General features: G+C 27.2%; 3 protein-coding genes across 4 annotated transcripts in view; 2 read left to right on the top strand and 1 right to left on the bottom strand.

The window, feature by feature from the left end:
• The window catches only part of LOC114131757 (neuroligin-4, X-linked-like), a 502,436-nt gene that overhangs the window by 11,052 nt on the left and 470,846 nt on the right, over positions 1-20,538 (top strand). The gene's annotated exons all lie outside the window — the stretch shown is intronic.
• On the bottom strand, positions 10,270-15,750 carry LOC114130319 (ring canal kelch homolog). 2 transcript variants are annotated; one of them, XM_050199852.1, is made up of 11 exons: positions 15,421-15,750; positions 15,156-15,253; positions 14,605-14,748; positions 14,306-14,534; positions 14,053-14,228; positions 13,888-13,984; positions 11,693-11,849; positions 11,516-11,619; positions 11,027-11,455; positions 10,706-10,961; positions 10,270-10,632 (listed from the first exon to the last, which is right to left on the bottom strand). In XM_050199852.1, exons 3-11 carry the CDS (start codon positions 14,733-14,735, stop codon positions 10,457-10,459), a joined length of 1,755 nt encoding a protein of 584 aa, XP_050055809.1. In that variant the 5' UTR covers positions 14,736-14,748; positions 15,156-15,253; positions 15,421-15,750; the 3' UTR covers positions 10,270-10,456. The 2 variants fall into 2 exon arrangements, with proteins under 2 accessions (XP_050055809.1, XP_027851068.2); XM_027995267.2 differs by having other exon boundaries at positions 14,605-14,867; positions 15,421-15,749.
• Positions 18,478-19,160, top strand: LOC126549726 (uncharacterized). The gene is made up of 3 exons (XM_050199855.1): positions 18,478-18,568; positions 18,648-18,824; positions 18,891-19,160. The coding sequence occupies exons 1-3, from the start codon at positions 18,545-18,547 to the stop codon at positions 19,104-19,106; spliced, it is 417 nt and encodes a 138-aa protein (XP_050055812.1). The 5' UTR covers positions 18,478-18,544; the 3' UTR covers positions 19,107-19,160.

Raw genomic sequence — 20,538 nt, 5'->3', positions numbered from 1 at the left:
ATACTAAGATATATAAATCAAATAATAGACAATACAAAATATCTGATTATCAAAATATGGAATGTTATTATTTTACCTACGTGACTACGACGTAGCTTAACGCCACCGTAGACAGAAGTCCACCATAATCTACATGATTAAAATATTTAATACATATGATTTAATAAGAGATCTTGTTACACAAAGATCACAGATTTCATAACTTCAAGCCTACACAAGTAAAAGGAAAATCTGTAAATCTCGGTATAATCTGAATTGTTCAAATGCTATAAGTGCAGGTTAGGGCTAGATGTAATATAATATGTAGTATTATGTATAATAATTATATATGTTCTTATGTAAAATACAAATTCGTCTAAATATTTCAAATACTTCATTTAGTATGATAATTTTAAAATCAGTAAATACTCAACATAATCAATTTTTTAAGTTAAAAATTTAAAAATTAATTAATCTTTTAACCTACCCGACTATATTAATGGAGAGTAGGTATACAGTATAGGTAGTGTGTAAACTTTAAACGCTATATGAGAACACTCAATAAATTTGCATAGAGTACTGCGATTTAAATTCTGTGTTTTGGTGGGTTGTTATAACATAAAAATACACATTTTTACGGTCTTCGAATTTTTTTAACTTAATTAGGCTTGCGCATGTTGCAGTACAACTTTTTTTTCTTAAATGGTAACCACCTATTTTAACCATTAATTATTTTTCTACTAATTTTTTAATGAACTTTGGTAGTCAATCAAACCAACTTTCTAAGTCCAAAATTGACCAATTTATGGCACTTCAACCAAAAAACTGCAAAACACACGCCCACATAAATTGTTTAAATTGTTATTTTAGTGCCGGATCTACTAGGTTTCTACTAGGGTTAGTGCATGAAATCTATGCTATTTTAAATTGGAAAATAAACGTTGTCTAATACTTATCGTATTTTATCGACCGTTATAAAATTAAACATTAGTATAGGTAATATCTACCTTCAAGTAAACTTTTATCTGTATGACAATTTAATACAAAATTAAATACGATAAAATAAATTGAGTGACTGAACATTTCAATTATTTTTCATCGTTCAACACGTACATTACTCCGTGAACAGTATGAATCATTCACAAAAAGTCAATGTATTATTTATTTATTGGGAGTGTCAAAATAATGCACGTCGTAAATAAACTTATAACTTAAATACGATTTAAATTTGTTATTAATTATTAATAAATCCTAATAGATCAATTAAATTTAATGAAATCAACAACATACTTATTTACGTTTTTTCTGCTATAAGTTTTAACTCATACACAAATTACAATGAAAATTATACAGAAATTAAGATTAGAATAATGTGCAACAATCAACTTAATTATTAGAGATAACAATATCAAACCTAAACAATCGTAGAATAATTATTTTTATTAAAGTTACAGTCAAAAAACTGTAAATTGCGTGTTTTTTGCAGTTTTTTGGTTGAAGTGCCATAAATTGGTCAATTTTGGACTTAGAAAGTTGGTTTGACTACCAAAATTCATTAAAAAATTAGTAGAAAAATAATAAGTGGTTAAAATAGGTGGTTACCATTTAAGAAAAAAAAGTTGTACTGCAACATGGCGCAAGCCTAATTAAGTTAAAAAAATTCAAAGACCGTAAAAATGTGTATTTTTATGTTATAACAACCCACCAAAACACAGAATTTAAATTGCAGTACTCTGTGCAAATTTATTGAGTGTTCTCAGATAGCGTTTACAGCTTACACACTATACCTATACTGTATAGTGCAGTGGCGGTCAAATGATTTTGTCATGGGGGGGATGAGGCTGATTTTTTAATATGCACTACTATTAATCATTAAAATATAATTTATGGCTATGCCTAATATCAATTTTTTTAAATTCAGGTAAATTGTTACTTTATTTATAACAATGTAATATTACTAATATTAACAATATTTGTATTATATTATTAAATCTATTTTTTGTTTTTTTTTTTTGCTAATTCATCTAGCACTTCATTAGAGGTTATATTTATAATTCCCCGATGAACAGCCATAGTGGCCAAACCATTGAGACGACTCTAGAATAATAAAATTACACAATTAAAAAATATATACATACATATATTAACATAATAACATAATGTACTAATATACAAAGCAGTATATTGACATTTCAAAGATGCTTATAAGTTATAATTTTACTATAAAATAAATTAACAAAACCTACAAAGTTAGCGTATAATATATTTATATTTGAAGTGTTAATTTAATACTTATTCCAATTATAGGTTAATATATTATATTATTTTATAATAAGTACAGCAAACTTACCTCCCCCATAGTATTTCTCAAATATGTTTTCAACCGTTTTATTGATACATTTCGGCCGATGGCCCGGTCAAGGGAGGAGTGTGTTGTTATTGAATATTCACGATCACCGAGCTGGGTAATTCCCGTAAATTTTGTACAAACAACTAATTACTAAATATTAATAATAATAACAGCCTTCTTCCTAGAACGAGTCTAGAATCGAGATAATAATAATATACGCTCATAAGCGTTATTTTCAGAAAAATTAAAACAAAATGTAACATTAACATTATAGTACAATATACATATATATAATTGTTATAAATATTAAGGAAAAAAAGCCAAGGGGGGGATCTATCCCCCTCATCCCCCCCGTTTGACCGCCACTGGTATAGTGTATACCTACTCTCCATTATAATATAGGTCTCATGTAACATAATTGTTCCAAAACAATTATTTATGTCTCATGATGAATATTTTATACTTTGAAACAAATGCCACCAAGACAAATGAATCATGATTACAATCAAGTTTAATACGCCCATAAACAAATACATGAGCATTAAATGGTGAAATAAATAAGTCGGGTAGGTTAAAAGGTTAATTTATTTTTAAATTTTTAACTTAAAAAATTGATTAAGTTGAGTATTTACTGATTTTAAAATTATCATACTAAATGAAGTATTTGAAATATTTAGACGAATTTGTATTTTACATAAGAACATATATAATTATTATTTATTATACATAATACTATAATATACGTATTATATTACATCTAGCCCTAACCCGCACTTATAGCATTTGAACAATTAGAAAATAACTAAATCGGTGAATAGAATAAATTGTTCAACATTGTTACCTTATTATACCTGCATAATAAAATTAGGATGTTTCCTGTAAATAAACATTTTAACAAATTTTCCTGTAAATAAACTTTTTAACAAATAAAATAGTATTAAGCTGACAAAAAATAAATAATAGTTGCACTAAGTGAATGAAACTTAATAGTATAGGTAATTAATATTATAATAAAACAATTTGCCTTATACCATTATAGGTATATATAATGCATTATAATCTATAGAGTATTGAAAAAAAACGTACTTACACAGGTTCAATAAAACTCCATAAAATGTTACCCGAAAAGAAAACTACTGAAATCATGTAAATCAAGTTGATGATTACCGATTTCAGATCACGCCGCCGGTCGTCTCCACCCCCCTCGGTGGCGGTGGAGGCGACTTCGGCGTCTGCGGCGTTCTGCGACTCAGCCTCTCTGCCTCGGCGGCAGCGGCGTCGGCGACGCTTGCGGATTGACGGCGTCCCTGCAGGCGCCTGGACACCGACTCGTTTTACCGTCATCGCGGAAGTGATTACGGCCACGCAGGCGGTTCCGGCCACCGCCGGGTCGGGCGCGGTATATTCAACGACGAAAGTCTGAGTAAACCACTCGGTCGTTGCCACGATCAGCAGCTGACCGGACGGACACCGGACCGTCACTATCGATTGGACGACGAGCGATCGACAGTCGCCGCCGTCGTCGTCCTCGTCAGTGCCGGTCTCCGGTGCCGCCACGTCATCGAACAGTTTACGAATTTCCGTTTGCCCCGTGGCAACGTACCTCTTACCTTCAAAGTCCAGATTGCAAACCGCGTCCTCGGTGTAATGGCGCCAGACGTTTTGAGGCGAGTTATACCAGTCGGTAAGGTAACTGCCGACCAGCTGACGGCCGACCGCCTCGTCGAGTCCTCTGTCCACGACCGACGTTCCCAGACCATCGTCGCCGCCGCTGGAAATCACGTTCCCGATGGCACGACGCTCGGGCCGTTCTTCTAGCGGCTGCGCGATGGTCTCGTCTTGGACCGCGATGTCTCCGGCGTCTGGGCAGCGATTCCTCGTCCACCACGACCCGCCAAAAAAGGTTTGTCGCATGACAGCGTTTCCCATTTCTCGAGTAGAATCGAATACACTGAGCAAAATTGAACACGAAATTATGTTAGTTGTATACGCAACGAAACAACAGACTGAGTTATCGACCTTTGTTATCATTGAAACTATGGTAATATATAATTATTGGAAAATAATATTATACTAGCCAGCGACGACCTCTCACGAATCAATATTCAGAGCGTTATTTTACCGCATACTATTGACATTTTTATTGTTCGCGAGCTTTTTGATCTGGTTCGCGGCAGTTTGTTAGGTATATTATGTTTCCGTTGGACAGATGAAAAAAAAAATAATTACCTTTTTATTCGTGATACTTCATAATTATATTGTATAAGTCAACATTTTCATTTTTAATATAATATAATACTCATTGATTAATCGGCATTTTGTTTTTGCTTAATATTTAGTCTAGTTTTTTTTTTGTGTGTCTGTATACAGCACATAACTTGGAAAAGTTGTTGAAAAATTTATATTGGAAAAGTCAAATCAATGGTTAGGTAAAATGGTTTATTTAGTTCTCAAAAACAATTAAACTTATTTCTGTTATAAAAATATTTTTATAAGACATAAATAGAATTTCTCAGGAATACATCCAAGTTACAGAATATGGTTCATTGTTATTTTAATAACACACCGGTAAATATATAAAATACATTTCAACAACTTTTTAAACTAATAACTAATAAGTAATAGATAATTATTTTCTATTTTCTTTTGTATGAGCGAGGTCCCGAATTCAAAATTTGATCAGGATGACCACCCTTCAAAAGGCGCTGAATACAAATAAAAATAAACTGTTAATTTTACGATGGTTGGTATGCATCATAGAATAATTCCAAAAATCTATAAAATAAATCGAAAAATAATTAAATTAAAATTATCTACCTATACTATACCCGGAATAATGCGTTAACGACTAACGTAACTTGGTAGTTGGTACAATGTAATAATTTCGAGAAAATTACCGACATAATAACATACTTAATAAAACTCATCCATTATTACCAAAAGATATTTTAATGTTTAAATATTTTAATTTAGATTGTTATAATATTATTTAGAATAATGCAATGAATAAAAAAGATAATAAATAAACTGTAAACAATTAGATTCTAAATAAAATGTAAGATTTTTTAGTCCTGTATGTATCAATTTATTTACATTATGACATGATGAAATAACTGTGATAATCAAATTCACCGGCAAAATGCTTAGGGATAATTTATCACTTTTGTTATCGTAGTAAATTATCAAAAATAGATTCCAGAATACCAAAATACGATAATTTCGATATTTGTGTGATAATTCATGAATATCACGCGTGATAAATTATCACAGCGATTCAAGAATTGGGCCCCAGAATACTTTGAAATACTTTATCTGAATACTTTCTTTTAAGTATTTAATACGGTATTTTGAATACTTCTTACGAGTATTCCGAATACAGTATTCGAAATACTTTTTTAACGTCCAATCACACTTAAAAAATGATTTTATTACTTTTTTCGTCATTGAAGCTTTTGCACTTGTATAGGTATAACTATATGAATAAAACGAGATTATTTTAATATTCATTTATAAATAACAATGAATTGAAAAAAAATATGTTTTTGTCATTGAAATCTAAATCTACTAAAAAAAGTATTCGAAAAATATTATTATAAAGTGTTTGGAATATGTATTCAAAATACTTTTAAAATGTATTTTACCCAAGTCTGTATATAATTAATATAGGCATACATTCAGTTTTGCAGTCATTTAAGTCACTCAACACCAACTCCATTTTTATTTGCTTATGCATAAACTCTATAGTTTTTTCTAAAAATTATTTAAAAGTAGTTATCGTATAAAATAATAACAAAATCGTTTACAGCGTTTTTCCCACCGACTCAGTTTTAAGGCTGACCATTTATGGCAATCGAGGAGTATGAATAACTATGTACAATATACTTGTAATAGATTTATATTAAAGTTACATTATAAAACTTTATTATAGTTGATTTTAATGTGTTCTAATTCTTCTTTAAGTGACATATTTTGGTACAATCTTTGCACTAATATACTGCTTTAAAGATGTTTATTTTTTTACAATACATACATTTTCTAAATCGACAAAGAAAAGAGTAGGTGGTCTTACAAAATCGTGACTTCATTCATTTTTCAGTATTTTATGAAATGTAATAAGCACAAACTTATTAATATGTAAATTCAATCAATCAATATAATATCAGAAAAACTATAGGTACATATTATAAATATTAACTGAATGTTTGAATAACACGGGTTACCTACTAATATTTTCACGCAAATAAGGTAATTATTTGTTTTTAATTCAATCTAAATCTAATTCTAATAATATTTTATTTGTTAAGAAAAGATTGTTTGAATTGAAAATCCTTGTTTTATTAAATATAAATGTTGTCAGATTGAAAAATGCCACTAATTGGTTTAGTTATTTTGCAAAACTCTATATACCTAGATACATGGATGCAATATTGCAATATACCTAATTTAGTATTAATAGTGTTTTATATTGTATTATGTGTACTATGATATGTGTATACCTAGAGAGCCTATATAATAAGAGAGTGGCCGACTAGCTGAACGTTTTCTATTGGTTGGCTGTTATTACTGATCATGGGCACCATTTTTCGTCCAAAATATTCAAATCTGTGGTTCAAATCACGATTATATAGATATACTAAGGTATGGTTCAAATCCATAGAGTCAGAACTCAGTATTCAAATCGTAGATATTATACCACAGAATTCTGTGAATATTCTAGTAATGTTTGGACGAAAAATGGCTGCTATCACCCAGTTGGCCACTCTCTTATTATATAGGCTCTCTATGTATATAAGTACCTATTAATATTTTAGAATTAGTCTAAATATTTAAAATATTTTATTGTGTATGATAATAAATAATTTTAAAATAAATTTGGTTATTCAATATTCAACTGGATAATTTTAATATTTAATACGTACGTAACATAGGAGTAATCCAATGAAGATATAGGTATACCCTACTCGTTGACTGTTATACATAACCCAATTTCTGCTAATTATATTATTATTTGGTGAATTTAGAGACACGAGTATAGTTTAAACATTCTTGGTTTTGTACGTGTAATACGACTCGACATTGGAATAATTATTATAGTACCTATATATGACTAAACGATATCTATTATAGGAATAATTATTATAAATACGAGTATCGATGAATAATTATTCGAAAATATTAATGTGTGAAAATAATTCGCATTCCTGGTTATTGGTCTGAGAGGCCAGAAACTATATAAGAAGATGAAAAAAATAATTGATAACTGATAAGACATTTAAAAATAATTAGTCGGCTTTTATTACAATTACAACTTACCAATAGAAGAAAATGAAAGTCGTCAATAAATAAATTAAATTTGAAAATTGTAGATATATGTATGTATGAATGTATGTAGTGTGTACCTAAAATTTATATTGACGAATTGTGTGAAAATGGTAGAACTTATTCAGTATTGATCATAAGAGTGTGCGGATTTGAACAATTATTTTTTTTTTTAACCGAGCGGTTGCTCGGAGTACATAAAAGAAATATAGTGATTTGTAGAAATTTGTATCATTTAACATTTTATTCAATAAAGCTCACAACCGTAAAGGTACTGCTTTTTTTTTTTTTTGATCAATTGAAATTTTTAGAATTGTTATTCGTTCCCGACGATTTCCATTTGCTATAAATGATTATTAGTATACAAACATTATAGTATTAATTGTATAAATCAAATTTACTTGTATACTTACTAGTTACTTAGAACTGTTTAAATTTACATTATATCTGATTTCTCAGCTATTTGTTGTACCATTTCAATTGTAACCAGACAAACTATAGTTATTTATTTTATGAAATATCACTGGGTACAACAAAACACGGATTAATATTATATATTATTAGTAGTTATATAAATCCTTGCAGATCAGTGGTGGATTCAAGGGAGGGGCACAGGGGCACGTGTCCCCTCTGTCAATTTTTTTTTATGTTACTTCGACTTACGAGTATCATATAAATGAAAAATACTTTAATTGACCAATGAGGCAATAAAGTATGAGAATCTATAAAAATATTTGTACTTATTAATGACTACATATTATATGTATATTGTATAATACCTACCTAACTTATCTAAATGTATAAATTATTATTTATTGGTGTGTGATATTATAGAATCAACATTATATTAAATATATTACCAAATACCAATTTTGTTTAAGAATAAGAGTACCTATGAGTTATGACCTATATATTATTAATTATGATTAAAAAATTATTATACAATTTATATGTGCCCCCCCCCCTTATCAAAATATTCAAAATTCGCCCCTGGTGCAGGTACAAAAATATCATTCAAATATAGATAATTATATAACTGACTATTAATATATTTTTCTATTATTTTTAATTATTACTATATTGTAGCATCTTATTGTCAACATTTAAATATACATACTTTTTGAGTTTTGGTAGGTTTAGGATTTCTGATCGTACCTAAATACGATTCGATGTTGGCGTTTGTCTTCTTCCATTTATACTTTATTCACATTAAGAACGTTTTTCATGAGAAAAACAGGTAAATTCCATTTTAGTTTATTAAGTTATATACAGTAAGGCTGAGAAAGTTAACGATTTTTTTTAACTCGTTAAGTAAAGTTATTTTAAAATAATAAAGTTAAGTTAAAAGTTACTCATAATATTTGTTTTCGTCAACTCGTCAAGTTAAACGTTAACTTAAAAAAAAAAGTAACTTAACTTAGTTAATATATTAGTATATATATTTAAAGTTAAAATTTTTTAATTTACAAAATACAAAATTCCAGACATAATAATGTTTATTAGATAATTTTTCTTTACGCTCAAGAAAATTACTGAGGAAATTTAAAACGATACATCAAAGAATTAATTATAATTATCAAAAACCTACTTTTCTAAAAATACTATTCAAATTTCAAAAGTTTGTATTATTATTTGGTCTAAAATTAACTTAATTTAAATATTTTTGAATAAAATTAACTTGAAGTTAACACGTTGATCTTTTAAAAAAAGTAACTTATTAAGTTAAAAGTTAATTTTAAAAAAAAGTAACGAGTTAATTAACTTAAGTTTTAACTTTTAATTTGTTAATGTCCAGCCTTGAACATAGCATATTAAGTTGGAAAACCTTAATTACACCTATTCACATCCAACAAATATCTAACTTATATAGTTATATACTTATATATCACAAACACATAACACAAAAAAACCTCTGTTTGGAAGTTTATTTAAAAACTAATCAAATAAATCATAGATTATTTATTAAAATGGTAAACTTGACAGTTTCATCAGAATCACTAAACCCATTCAATATTATTTTATAAAATGCTAAACAGCTAAATATTTTATAGAAGATACCATTATCTTTAATATATTTTACAAATTTATAAATTGGTTAATTTACCTGTGCTGCATATATTTAACCTTTATTTTAGAATGATTATTGAGTTTGAAATGTTTTATTTTTATTTTTAGACACACTTTGGTAAATGAATTGGTTTTTTTTTAAAAACATTATGGTAATGTTCCATATCCCATTCATAAGATTTGGAAGAATGCATTTATGTGTGAAAAATAAACATATATTGTTAATGGTGATATATTTGTATAAAGTTTATGTATAATTAATTATTTATAGGTTACCCACAAGTAATTTTTTCTTATCATATAAGCAATTTATATACATAAAAAATAAGATCTTATTTGTCATGGTATATACTATTATGTGCATATTGTCCATGTTATAAATGGCATTGAAATAGTTTGTTTCAAATGATGTCAAGATATATAATGTTAATAATATATTGTAACTTTAATGTTTAATTTAAGTTGTAAATGTTATTAGTTAACTGTACACAGCAACATTGGACTATTGGCTGCCAGGTAACCATATTTTAAATAAACTATAATGTTTAACAAAATATTTAGACATATGGTATTATTAAATTAATAAATTCTATAAGTTGTAAGTATATTTTAATAATAGTTAACAATCGAAATCTTAAAATCTTAAATATATGGAAACTTAAAACACTAGGTATTTTATATATTATCATAAAAAATACAAATATAGTTAAAAATAACATGTGTATGCTTATTATTAATTAATTATAAATATGGTGGTTTATTAACGACCACTGTTCCATAAAACGGATGAATTTTATTAGTTAATGCTGTTTTCATTGACCAGGAATTGGTTTCAGGATTATAGATTTCAACAGAATTGTCAGAATTAGATTGACAACCTCCAATAACATACAATAAACCATTCAATGCTACTACTCCTGTATTAAAAAATATAATTCAATTCAAATACACTTTTGGAGATTTTCCTGAAAAATGAATTACAATAGTTACCATGGTTTTGTCGGCACAAATGCATATCAGCAATCGATGTCCAAACTCCATCACTGGGACTATAAACTTCAACACTTTTAAGAACAGATCCATTATCAGCAAATCCACCAACAGCATACATTAAACCGTTCAAAACTCCTACACCAACACTATGCCGGCTAATTGACATTTGTGCAATTGAGAACCAACAGTCTTTAATGGGATCATAACAATCAACAGATTTATTAGTCATACCATTACTATTAACACCTCCTACCTACAAAAATTAATTAGATAAAAACATAAAATGGATGGCATAATTAATATATTAAAATTATTTACTGCATATATGTAGTTATTGAGCACTCCAACACCAAATTTATGTTTGTTATTAGGCATACTTGTTACCCTTTGCCATTTTAGAGTATTGCAGCTAAAAACTTCTACAGTATTTTCACTACGATTATGGGTATAACATATTGCATATATACTATCATTTAATACAACAACTTTTAAAAATGGTACACTACTTAACAAATATGTTTTGTGAACCCAACAGTATGGTTGTAAGGATGTATCTAACATATAAACACACCGAGATAGACCTTCCACAATAAACACAAATTGATCTTTTACAACGCACATGCACAAAGTAGATGAGTAACCGAAGTTAGTTATTTCTGATGCAATCTGCAATTGGTTGGTTAATGGGTCGTACCAGCTTGTAATAAACTTCTCTTTTAAACTGGACCAACTTAACACTAAAACAATCTAATAGAATTACATGATTAAACAAATTGTAAAGATAAATCAAGAAAAATAGATACAAACTTTTAGTGACTGTCTAGGTTTACACCAAATCGTTTCTGGAATAGAGGAAGGATTTACCAACTTAATTAAGTTAAAATGTAATGCTTCAAATACATAATCTTTACCTAGAAATATAATAATAATAAACTATTTTCATTAAGTAATGATAAATGTATCTTTATGAAAAAAAAAACATACATTTAGGATCATTTTTTAGAAGATGTTCATTAACTACATTTTCTAATAAATACTCTTTTGAAATTAATGGCAAACGCACATGTTCCATTAGATTGGGTAACAAATGTTTTCTCTTATTCAATTGATGTTTTACCCATTTAAGAACACATTCATATATCTAAATAAATAAATTTATTTAATATACAGGAAAAGTAATTATTGAAAATCAGCATCAATAAACCTTGTAATATATTAACATATTTATTAATTTTAAATAAAGTGATGAATATATTAATTTTACAATTATGTATTGTTTTTTGAATGTGGAATGGCAGACGACAATTTCCCCACCATTTTTTTTTTAAGTTTACAATTTACTAATATAATATAATTTATTATTTAATTAGAAATTAGTTTTTTTTTTCATATAAATGAATTATTTATTTATTTTTATTTTATTTTTATTTCATATACATATGAATACTGGGCCCCACTGTGCCCACATTATAGATGCATATTTTTGATCAATTCAACTACTTGAAACAATAAAATAATAGTAATATTTAAAAGATTGTTTAAATAAAATATAATAGTACTAGCATACTGTATTATTAGCTATAGTGACATTGAAATATAAAATTGTATCTAAAACTAAATGAATTGCTGAGTTATCAAAAACTATTTTAAACTACCTATTTGATTTAAACTATTAAGATAAAATTCACACAGTGAAAGTTTCAATAATAAATTTAAAAGTTTGATAAGAACTCAGCATCTATATATTTGGATTTTTATTGAAGCACAGCAAAAATCAAATTCCACAACAATTAATAAATTATCAAAAATCAAAACTGGTAAGATTTTAAATAAATAAATAAATATGAACGAATATTAAAAAATATGTGTTTAGATATAACAAATGAATCGAAAATTTAATGTTTTTTTTTTTTAAAAACATATGATTTTAACATTGAAGTTTTAGCTATTTTGACATGCCAATAGATTTGAGTATAAATGTTTGTACAACTTTTATTATATTTATAAATATTTATGAAAAAAAAAAAACAATTTATTTATAGCCATTATTTATTAATTATATTTTATATAATTATATAAAATTACATTTATAATTAAATTTATTATATTTATATAAAAAAAAAAATAATTCTTAAAAAATGGGGAGAAATATTCTACCTAAATTGTCCGATTACTGTGTGCAAGTGTGTCTGTAACACAAATTAAAATATACTATATTTTAATTTGTGGTCTGTAAAGGTACATGATTACTTGTCGAAATAATGCTTTAATTTTAAATTGGTTTTCAGTAGCAAATTGAATATTCTTGATGCATTATGGAGATCAATAGTTAGAAGTTTCAAGCAGCTTTCAAAAGCGTTAAGAAAAACATAAAAATGTGACAGAAAATCATTTTACACAAAATAAATTTTTTTATAATATAGTAACTTAAAAACAAATCACTGTAAGTACTTGAAATTTTATACTGCAGTTAAAGTGCATATTTTAAGGTTTTGTAGTGCATGAAATTCACAACCTTACTTATGACTTTTAAGAATTACAAAGACATCATAAGTAGTTTGCGTGACGACATCTTCTTAAAATATATTTAAAAAACTAATTATATATTTTATAATGTAAAAACATTAGAACAGTTTCATTAATTTTAATTTTAAAATACTTACATGATTTAAATATAGGTACTATATAGTATACACCAGACTTGGATAAAATACTTTTTAAAAGTATTTTGAATACATATTCCAAATACTTAAAAAAATGTATTCAGAATATATATTTGAATACTTTATAATAATAGTATTTTCAAGTATTTGGAATACTTTCAAAAAATATTCCAAATATTTTTCAAAATACTTTTTCTTAGTAGATTTAGATTTCAATGACAAAAATATATTTTCTTTAATTCAGTATTTAAAAATGAATATTATAAAAGTGCAAAAACTTCAATGACAAAAAAAATATTGAAATTATGTTTTAAGTAAAATAGAAAAATAAAAAATAATTCTGAATAGATACTGTATTCAGAATATTTGTAAGAAATAGTCAAAAAGTATATAATATGCTATCTTAACCACCACTATATAAAATTATATTTTACTTAATGTGGGACTAGTAGGTATATCGATATTTATCCACAATATTAAAATACAACATTAATCATTATCAATTAGTTTTCTTACTTTTTCTTCAAATGGAACAGCAATGTTACTGGAGGAGATTAACTTAATCACTTCTTCGGATGATAAAGATAAAAACTCATCATATTTAACTATCTCTCTGAAAAATAATAATTAAACTTTATTAAATAACTTACTAATAGAATCAGTAAATTAAAGTTATCATACAAAAACTGATTTTCAATAAATTTTTCACATTTTGACAACAGTTCTATACAGTTGTGTAAGTCAGCAAATACTTTAATACCAAGACAATTTGATGGATCCAGATGTTTTTGTAAAAACTCAACACATGCTTGTTTAACATAGGCTAACTGTAAGAGATCTGCAGCTGCTAACACAACCTTGAGCAATAAACAATTAATATAATTCAATTTTATGGATGTTGATACATAAAAAATCAAATATTATATATTTATACCTGTACATTTTCTGGAGTGATCATGATTTCTCCTGTATAAATATAGTCAATCAATAGAAGGAAAATGGTGGAGTCTAACTTTTTTATATTAACAAGATCTTTATTGCTTTCACCAAAACTAGAAAACATAGCTCTGAAATAAGGGGTAGCTGATGCCAATATATTTCTGTGTCCATATATTATAGTACCATCGTCTGTTTGAAATTTAATATCACAAAAACTGTCATTTCTAAAATTAAAAATGTATTAGGTAAGTACTAGAAATTATTTGGCAAACATTTAAAAACATTCAGTCATACTCATTGCGGGAAGATTGAAGTACTTCAAACACTCTGTCTTTGTGAAGATTGTTTTTATAACTTTCAGGTTCACATTTAGAGTATTTTAGAATAGGATTTAGTACAGGGTCTATCTCCTCTTCCACAGACATAGTACTTTTTAAACTGAGTGAAAAATAGTTGATAATTTATGGATATTTATTGTGTGAATGTTAAATTGAAGTTCATAAAATTTATGAACTAACTTAACTTAATGATCCATATAAAATTATTCCAATAAATACCTACATAAGTAATAAAACAATAACTTAATTATTATAAACATAAATAATGATTGTAATTATTAATTAGCATTCAATTTATAATATAGGTACCTGAAATTAATTGAGATCTGTTAACACTAATTAATTAATTATACTTATAAAAATAAAAATAAATATAATAACAACACAATGATAAAATAATTAATTATTGAATTCAATAGATTAGATCATGGACCTTGTACTATAGTATATAGTGTAAGCATAGAAATGTTCTATGAAATAGTTTATGAATCAGATATATTTTCTTACCAATTAATACAGTTTAATAATGTGTGAATGTGATGGTGTCCAAATCGATTCCACTCGTAATTCTGGTATAATTCAATAATAGATTTAGGTATTTAAAACTTATTTATTCAACACCAGACATTCCATGTTTGCACAATATTTATTAGTGAAAACATAAAAAAAAAATAAAAATAAAAAAATATATAATTCAATTTTTTAAAACATTACTAAAAAACGAACCAATGCGTTTCTAGAATGTTCTAAAAATCATAATAATAAAAATTACCTTGTCTTCGCTGTGCCTATAAGGTTATAATTATTAAATTGCTCGTGGAACTGGAGGCGGCCAGTAGGACTTTTAAGGTAGTGTAATGACTGTATAATTAGTAGATAGTAGATACTAAGTTACTAATATTAGTGACTACTAAGTCGACAGACAACAGTTGTATTGTTGTAACTCGTGATGTAAACGGTGTACTTGGTGTAATACTACTAATACTGAAATACTGAATGGCGACTACAGAATACTAGACTGTAGTGATGGCCGATGGGCACTCTAGTCTCGAGTGGTTATCGAGTGAAAACACCATGAACTATGATGATATGGACTGGTCACGTATACCCAAATACCGGTCAGGAAATGTTATGGATACAAAACTATGCGATAGTAACGCACTCTAGCGGACATATTTAATATTTTGTTTAAAAATAGTTACTTTTTGCATTGAGCATTACTCCAAACTTCCAGAATAAACGTTATTGTTACTTTTCTGTACAACTGTGTTTATTTATTTCATAAAAATGGTAAGAAAATGTGCAATTAAATTGTGCACAAGCGCAGATGATATTAGTAAATGTACCTTTTTTAAAGTTCCTAAGACCTCGGTAAATATTTGGACTGATATCATTTCAAAGGTAAATGGTTTTGCTACTAAAGTTAATTTTGTATGCGAAAAACACTTTAAGCCAGATGACTTTTTAAACAATTATTCAGGATGGTCTGGTTATAACACTAATGATGAAGTATGTTGATTTTATTCATAAATATTTAATACAATTGTACATAAACATATTATTTACAATATTATAGTTGACTCCTTTTACACTAAGACTCAAGCCTGGTCTAAAAAAAGGTTCTTTTCCCTCGGTTTTTAATTACGAAACAATAAATAGTACATCAAGTTTATTATGTAAACAGGTAATTTATTATTAAATGAAAGTTACAAATAAAGTTACATGTGGAAATAAAACATTTAGGTTTCAAACAAAAGATCGACAGAAGACAATCTTGATAATGGTAGTCTTAAATGCAAGCGACAATTGTTGTGGCCCATTGAGAGTACTGAAACAGAGCTTATACTACATAACAATAATTCACAGCAGGTTAAAAAATAATTATATAAAAATGATACAGGTATCCAATATTTTAAATTTTTTTATGAAACAGATTCAGTGTTTTGAAACCTCTGATCATTTAATATCCGATTTGAAACAAATTCCAAATAGTATAAAATTACCTAATGGCTGGTACTTTCATTATGATGAGGTAGCTCTGAGTTATTTCTGTATAAAAAATGAAAAAACAGATATAATTAAAGCAACAGTAGAAAAGCAAGTAATTATAAATTTTGAAGAGAGTCAAATAACATCCTATATAAAAGATAAGTTGATTACAGAGGATGTTTTGGGGATTAATAAAATAGCATTTTCACATAATATATCACAGATACAACATTTGGTAGATGTTATGAACTCTACATATGTTTGTATAGGGGGCCCAAGTGTTACTAACTATCCAGGTTCGTACTAAGATATACTTATATTTAATAAAGGTATTAATGATATTTTTATATTTTTATAAGGCATTTCAGCTAAACATGCAATTAAAGGGGTGAATAATATTTGGAGACACAAAAAGTGTACATTAATACTGCAAAATGCTACACCAAAGAGATGTTTGTGGTGTGAAAAAATTGTACAAATATTTAGGGTGTATAAGCAAAGGAGTAAAATAACAAACGGTAAAAAAAATATTGGGCCAACACTCACACCAAATAGACTTAAGACTCTACAAACATTACAAAGAAATAAGCATAAAACACAAAAATGTAACTACAGGTTAGAAATAAAATATAGAATAACAAAAAATATCTTTACAACATTATGATAATAAAAATTTTGTTATTAGATTAAACAACAAAATTGATAAAATGAATTGTACATTATCTACTTTACAAAACAAAATGAATCATTTATGTGATGATTCGTTAAAAAAGATATGTGACATTAATAAATTAAGTGAACCTCAACAAATATTGATTAAAGAAATGCTTAATACCAGCAAAGTTAAACCAGTAAACAAAAGATACTCAGAAAATTGGCTACTTTTATGTATTCTGTTTCATATTAGGTAAAATTTTCATTACATTAATATTATAAATTATAGGTATAATTAACATTATATTACGATAGGTGATAATGATTATCATTAATTTATTTATATAGATCATCTTCAACTTACAATTTCTTAAGAAACCAGGGTATATTGCCATTACCTTCATCTCGAACTATTCGAAGATATTTATCAATGACGAAAACAAATTGTGGTTTTGATGACAATTTTTTCAAGATATTTAAAAAAAAAATATCTTTATTAAATGAAAATGAAAAACACGGAATGCTCTTATTTGATGAAATTTTCTTACGTCAGAGTATTAGTGTCAACTCAAAGACCCTAACATATTCTGGATTAGAAAATTTTGGTAATGATGATCCTTCTTTGAACACAGGTGAAAAGGCAGATCACGGACTCGTAATGATGTTTCAAAGTCTTGGGTCAAACATTACTCAGCCTATTGCAGTATTTTGTTCAAAAGGACCGGTGAATGGTAATTAAAACATAATTATATTAAATTAATAATCTGTATATTATTATGTTTTTCAGGTATTGTACTCACACAATTAGTTATAAAGGCAATATCATTGCTTGAAAATGCTGGTGTTATGATTGATGGTATTGTTTCTGATGCTGGTTCTTCCAATAGAAAATTATGGAAAGAATTTGGTATAAATGGAACAAAAGAAAATCTTAAAAATAGTATTATACATCCAATGGATAGGAAACGTAGAATCTATTTTTTTTCAGATGCTCCACATTTGCTAAAAACAGTACGAAATAGATTATACAATAAAAAAACATTAAGAGTAAGTTTATAACACATGTACAATAACTCACTATAGTATTCAGTAGTTAAATTGGTTATACAATTTAATTTAAGGTATCTCCTGAAAATGAATCTGTTAGTTGGTCTCATTATGAATCATTACACAATTATGACCTAAAACAAATTTCAAAAAGAATTTGTCCAAAATTAACCAAACGACATTTGTACTTGGACAGTTTTTCAAAGATGAACGTAAAACTAGCGGCTCAGGTTAGATTATTAAAGAAAATATTTATTTTTTTAACTACCTATACCTATAACTATATTTTATGTTCCATTATTTTCACAGATCTTTAGTAATTCAGTTGCAGCAGGCTTAAAATATTATAGAGAGTATCAAAAAGTACCAGAATTAGAAAATAGTTTAGAGACTGAAAATTTTTCAAATTTATTTAATAATATTTTTGATGCATTAAATAGAAAATTCCCAGCCGAGGGTATAAGACAAAATTCTAAGGATTTTAAAGTATTAAAATTATATTTATAAATATTTCACAATAGAATATTTTTTCAAAAAATGTTATTATATAAGGTTTTAGAAGATGGAATAACATTTATTAATTCATGGGAACAGAATTTATTGGATCAAAAGATTATGGAATCCGAGTTTTTAACAAAACAAACTGCTGATGGCCTACGAGTGACAATGAAATCAACCATTGAACTAGCGAAATATTTACTACAGTCTGGATTTCGATATGTATTATCGAATAAAATGAACCAAGATAGATTAGAAGTAATAAATTGATACCATGAACTAAGTCTAAATTCAAGATTGATACAAAATATTCCTGAATAAACATTTTCTTACTTTTTTTTATTTTAGCAATTTTTTGGAATGGTTCGTCAGGCATCAGGTCCAAACGATCATCCTAGTACTCCAACATTTATACATATCTATAAGATATTATCGTCATATTCCATTTTGAAGCCACCAAAATCTGGAAACTGTACTATTTTCATCTTAGTCCGTGGAAAACACTGAAAACTATCGAACTACTCGATAGTTTAAACTATCTATTTATTCGGTTGTTTTTATAAACTATCGAATGTACCAAAACTATCGAAACTATTGAACTACCGAGTGATTTATTCAGTAGATAGTTAAGAACATGGCTAAATACTAAATAGGCAGGCATGTCAGCAAGATAATACAGCGCATAGGCTGTGACCACGAATTAAGATATCTTAATTTGTAGCTGTGACGTATAATTGTGGAGTAAATCCATAGATAATAAAGATATGGATAGGACATATCGGTCTTATCAGCGGTATTTAAGGGGTCCAGTTGAGGCCAAACAAGTATACCTATATAGAGTATCAATTATCATTATAAAAACGCCTCAATTCCATAGATAATAAAGATATGGATAGGCTACGCCTATGTTAAATATATTTGAGGCCGCGTGCCTGGAGGGGAAAGCAATTGAGGCGTTTTTATAATGATAATTGATACTCTATATAGGTATACTTGTTTGGCCTCAACTGGACCCCTTAAATACCGCTGATAAGACCGATATGTCCTATCCATATCTTTATTATCTATGCTCAATTGCTTTCCCCTCCAGGCACGCGGCCTCAAATATATTTAACATAGGCGTAGCCATGAAGATTAGAGATAAGGAGACCAAACTACTATGAGCCGCCCGTTTATAAAGTGGCCCGACAAAAGTCGCACGGTTATTCTGCCACCAGGAGCGCGTCGTTCGATTAGAGGGCTATGTTTTACCACATATTATATGTATTTTACTATAAATGTACGTTATTTTTGTATTTGAATGAAATATAAATTAGCATTTATTACTTATTACCTGCTTATATTTAAGTATACTTAAATATACAAGTAAAGTTCAAAAGGTGTTTCCTGTAAAAAAAGTTTAAAATTCAAAATATTATATATAATATTTAAATAATAATAATATAAACAATTGATTTTTGTTGTTTGACTTTGACATCTAAAGCATAATCAGTATTACACCCTGGTACAAAACAGCACTTAACCATTTTCAATGTTTAGGTAAAAAAAATAAAAAATACAAATTACTCTGGTTTTATGTATATTATTGTATTTAAATAATCAAACAAATACAAAATAATAATACAAATTATTTGAAACCTTATCATTGTATACATTGTCTATTTAAAAATTTAATATTTTGATGAATTCAATAATAAATAAT

Source organism: Aphis gossypii, chromosome 2, assembly GCF_020184175.1.
Source record: "Aphis gossypii isolate Hap1 chromosome 2, ASM2018417v2, whole genome shotgun sequence".
In the NCBI taxonomy this organism is placed as follows: domain Eukaryota; kingdom Metazoa; phylum Arthropoda; class Insecta; order Hemiptera; family Aphididae; genus Aphis; species Aphis gossypii.
Note: the sequence above shows the minus strand (reverse complement) of the source record. Positions and strands in the feature narration are given on the sequence as shown.